Source organism: Aplysia californica, unplaced genomic scaffold, assembly GCF_000002075.1.
Source record: "Aplysia californica isolate F4 #8 unplaced genomic scaffold, AplCal3.0 scaffold00509, whole genome shotgun sequence".
Classification (NCBI taxonomy): domain Eukaryota; kingdom Metazoa; phylum Mollusca; class Gastropoda; order Aplysiida; family Aplysiidae; genus Aplysia; species Aplysia californica.
In genome coordinates this window covers 219,980-221,372 of record NW_004797779.1, presented here as the reverse complement: position 1 = coordinate 221,372, position 1,393 = coordinate 219,980, and the positions used below count along the sequence as shown (strand labels likewise).

Below are 1,393 nucleotides of genomic sequence, written 5' to 3'. Positions count from 1 at the left end.
CTACCCCCCTCCTTCTTGTCTTTGTAGGTCACAATCTAGTAACACCTCTAATCTTCTTTTTTTTTCTCTGTTTAACTTTTTTTTAAATTTAGAAAGAGTTTTACGGCCCTCGCAACTGCCCAAGCTCTAATCTTCCGCACATATTTGACAAGTTTGGATTGCAAGTGCCGTAAAACCCGTTATTGAAATGAAAGAATATCTGCGACAGATGCTTATCGAGACCTTGTTTCTTTCTCTTTCTCCCAGAACTTGGAACATGACATCAAGTTTGGGCCCATGCTGCTACATCAGAAGGCCATGTCGGTAAGTGAACCAATGCTACAAACGTATCTATAGACGGTCCAAATTTCTTGGCGGGAATTATTGTCAAATATCTCCTCAACTATTGATCATAAGTTCTCCAAGTTTTGCACAGTGACTCGTGTCAATTTGTCTTAACACATCAACATTTTTGTAAAGGCCTGCGAGCTGTATTCTAGAAAATTCTTTTATAAATACTAATTTTAAAAATCCAAGTGCGTGGTTTCTACAGATTTGTAAATGTTTACAGCTGGGATAAAATACCTCTTAATAGCAAGTCCGTCAGGTTTTTCTAATCGGGCCATTATGCTTATTGAACGCATGCTTTGATAAGCTTTAGTGCAAAAACTGTGTTCACTGTAACAATTATTTCTTGTAACAAGTTTTGCAAGTAAAAAATGTCATTGGTGAGCTGTGACGTAGGCCATATATGCGTAATCAATATGTGTGTGAGAAGCGGGAAGTGCTGTGAACAATTTCATTTTACGTGTGACAGAGATTTGAAGTATTTTGTATAAATTTACGAAAGTAAAGATTTTTAATCTTACCCCAATTGTTCCGGGAACAAAATGATTTAGTCAAGACAGATTGAAACAAACTGCTGAGCAAAGTATGGGTGACATTGATTATCCCGTTAAAGAGATATTTGAGGTTACGTTGCGCCTCGAATTTTAGACCGCTCTATAGCTTAACGTTATTATTAGTTTTTAGTAGGGAACGGGATAGAGTGTGCCCACGTCCCTCGTGACTCATTGGAGCAGAGGAAGATAGGACTAACGCTAACATTACTTAAACACAATCCCACATCATCACTCATCACCGCCATTATTTCTAAAATCATCTCCGCTCTCAGATTAATGACTTATATCTATAATCCTGGAATCTCTATCTGTAACAGTTACTTGTCATACTAAGTATGCACGTAATACACTATTGGACACTAGTAATCCTCTATAAACGGGCAAGGGATTTTAAAAAAATTTAATGTTTGTTTATGATGTATTACTGTTCATTTCTATTATGCATGTGACGGCAAGCCTTCGTGTGTGTGTGTGTGTGTGTGTGTGTGTGTGTGTGTGTGTGTGTGTGTGTG

General features: G+C 37.6%; 1 protein-coding gene across 1 annotated transcript in view; it reads left to right on the top strand.

The window, feature by feature from the left end:
* Window positions 1-246: 246 nt before the first annotated feature.
* The window catches only part of LOC101860764 (high affinity cAMP-specific and IBMX-insensitive 3',5'-cyclic phosphodiesterase 8B), a gene marked incomplete at its 5' end in the record, with an annotated part of 121,319 nt that continues 120,172 nt past the window's right edge, over window positions 247-1,393 (top strand). The window contains 1 exon segment of the mRNA XM_013086826.2: window positions 247-303. Coding sequence (XP_012942280.1) covers window positions 247-303 — 57 coding nt within the window.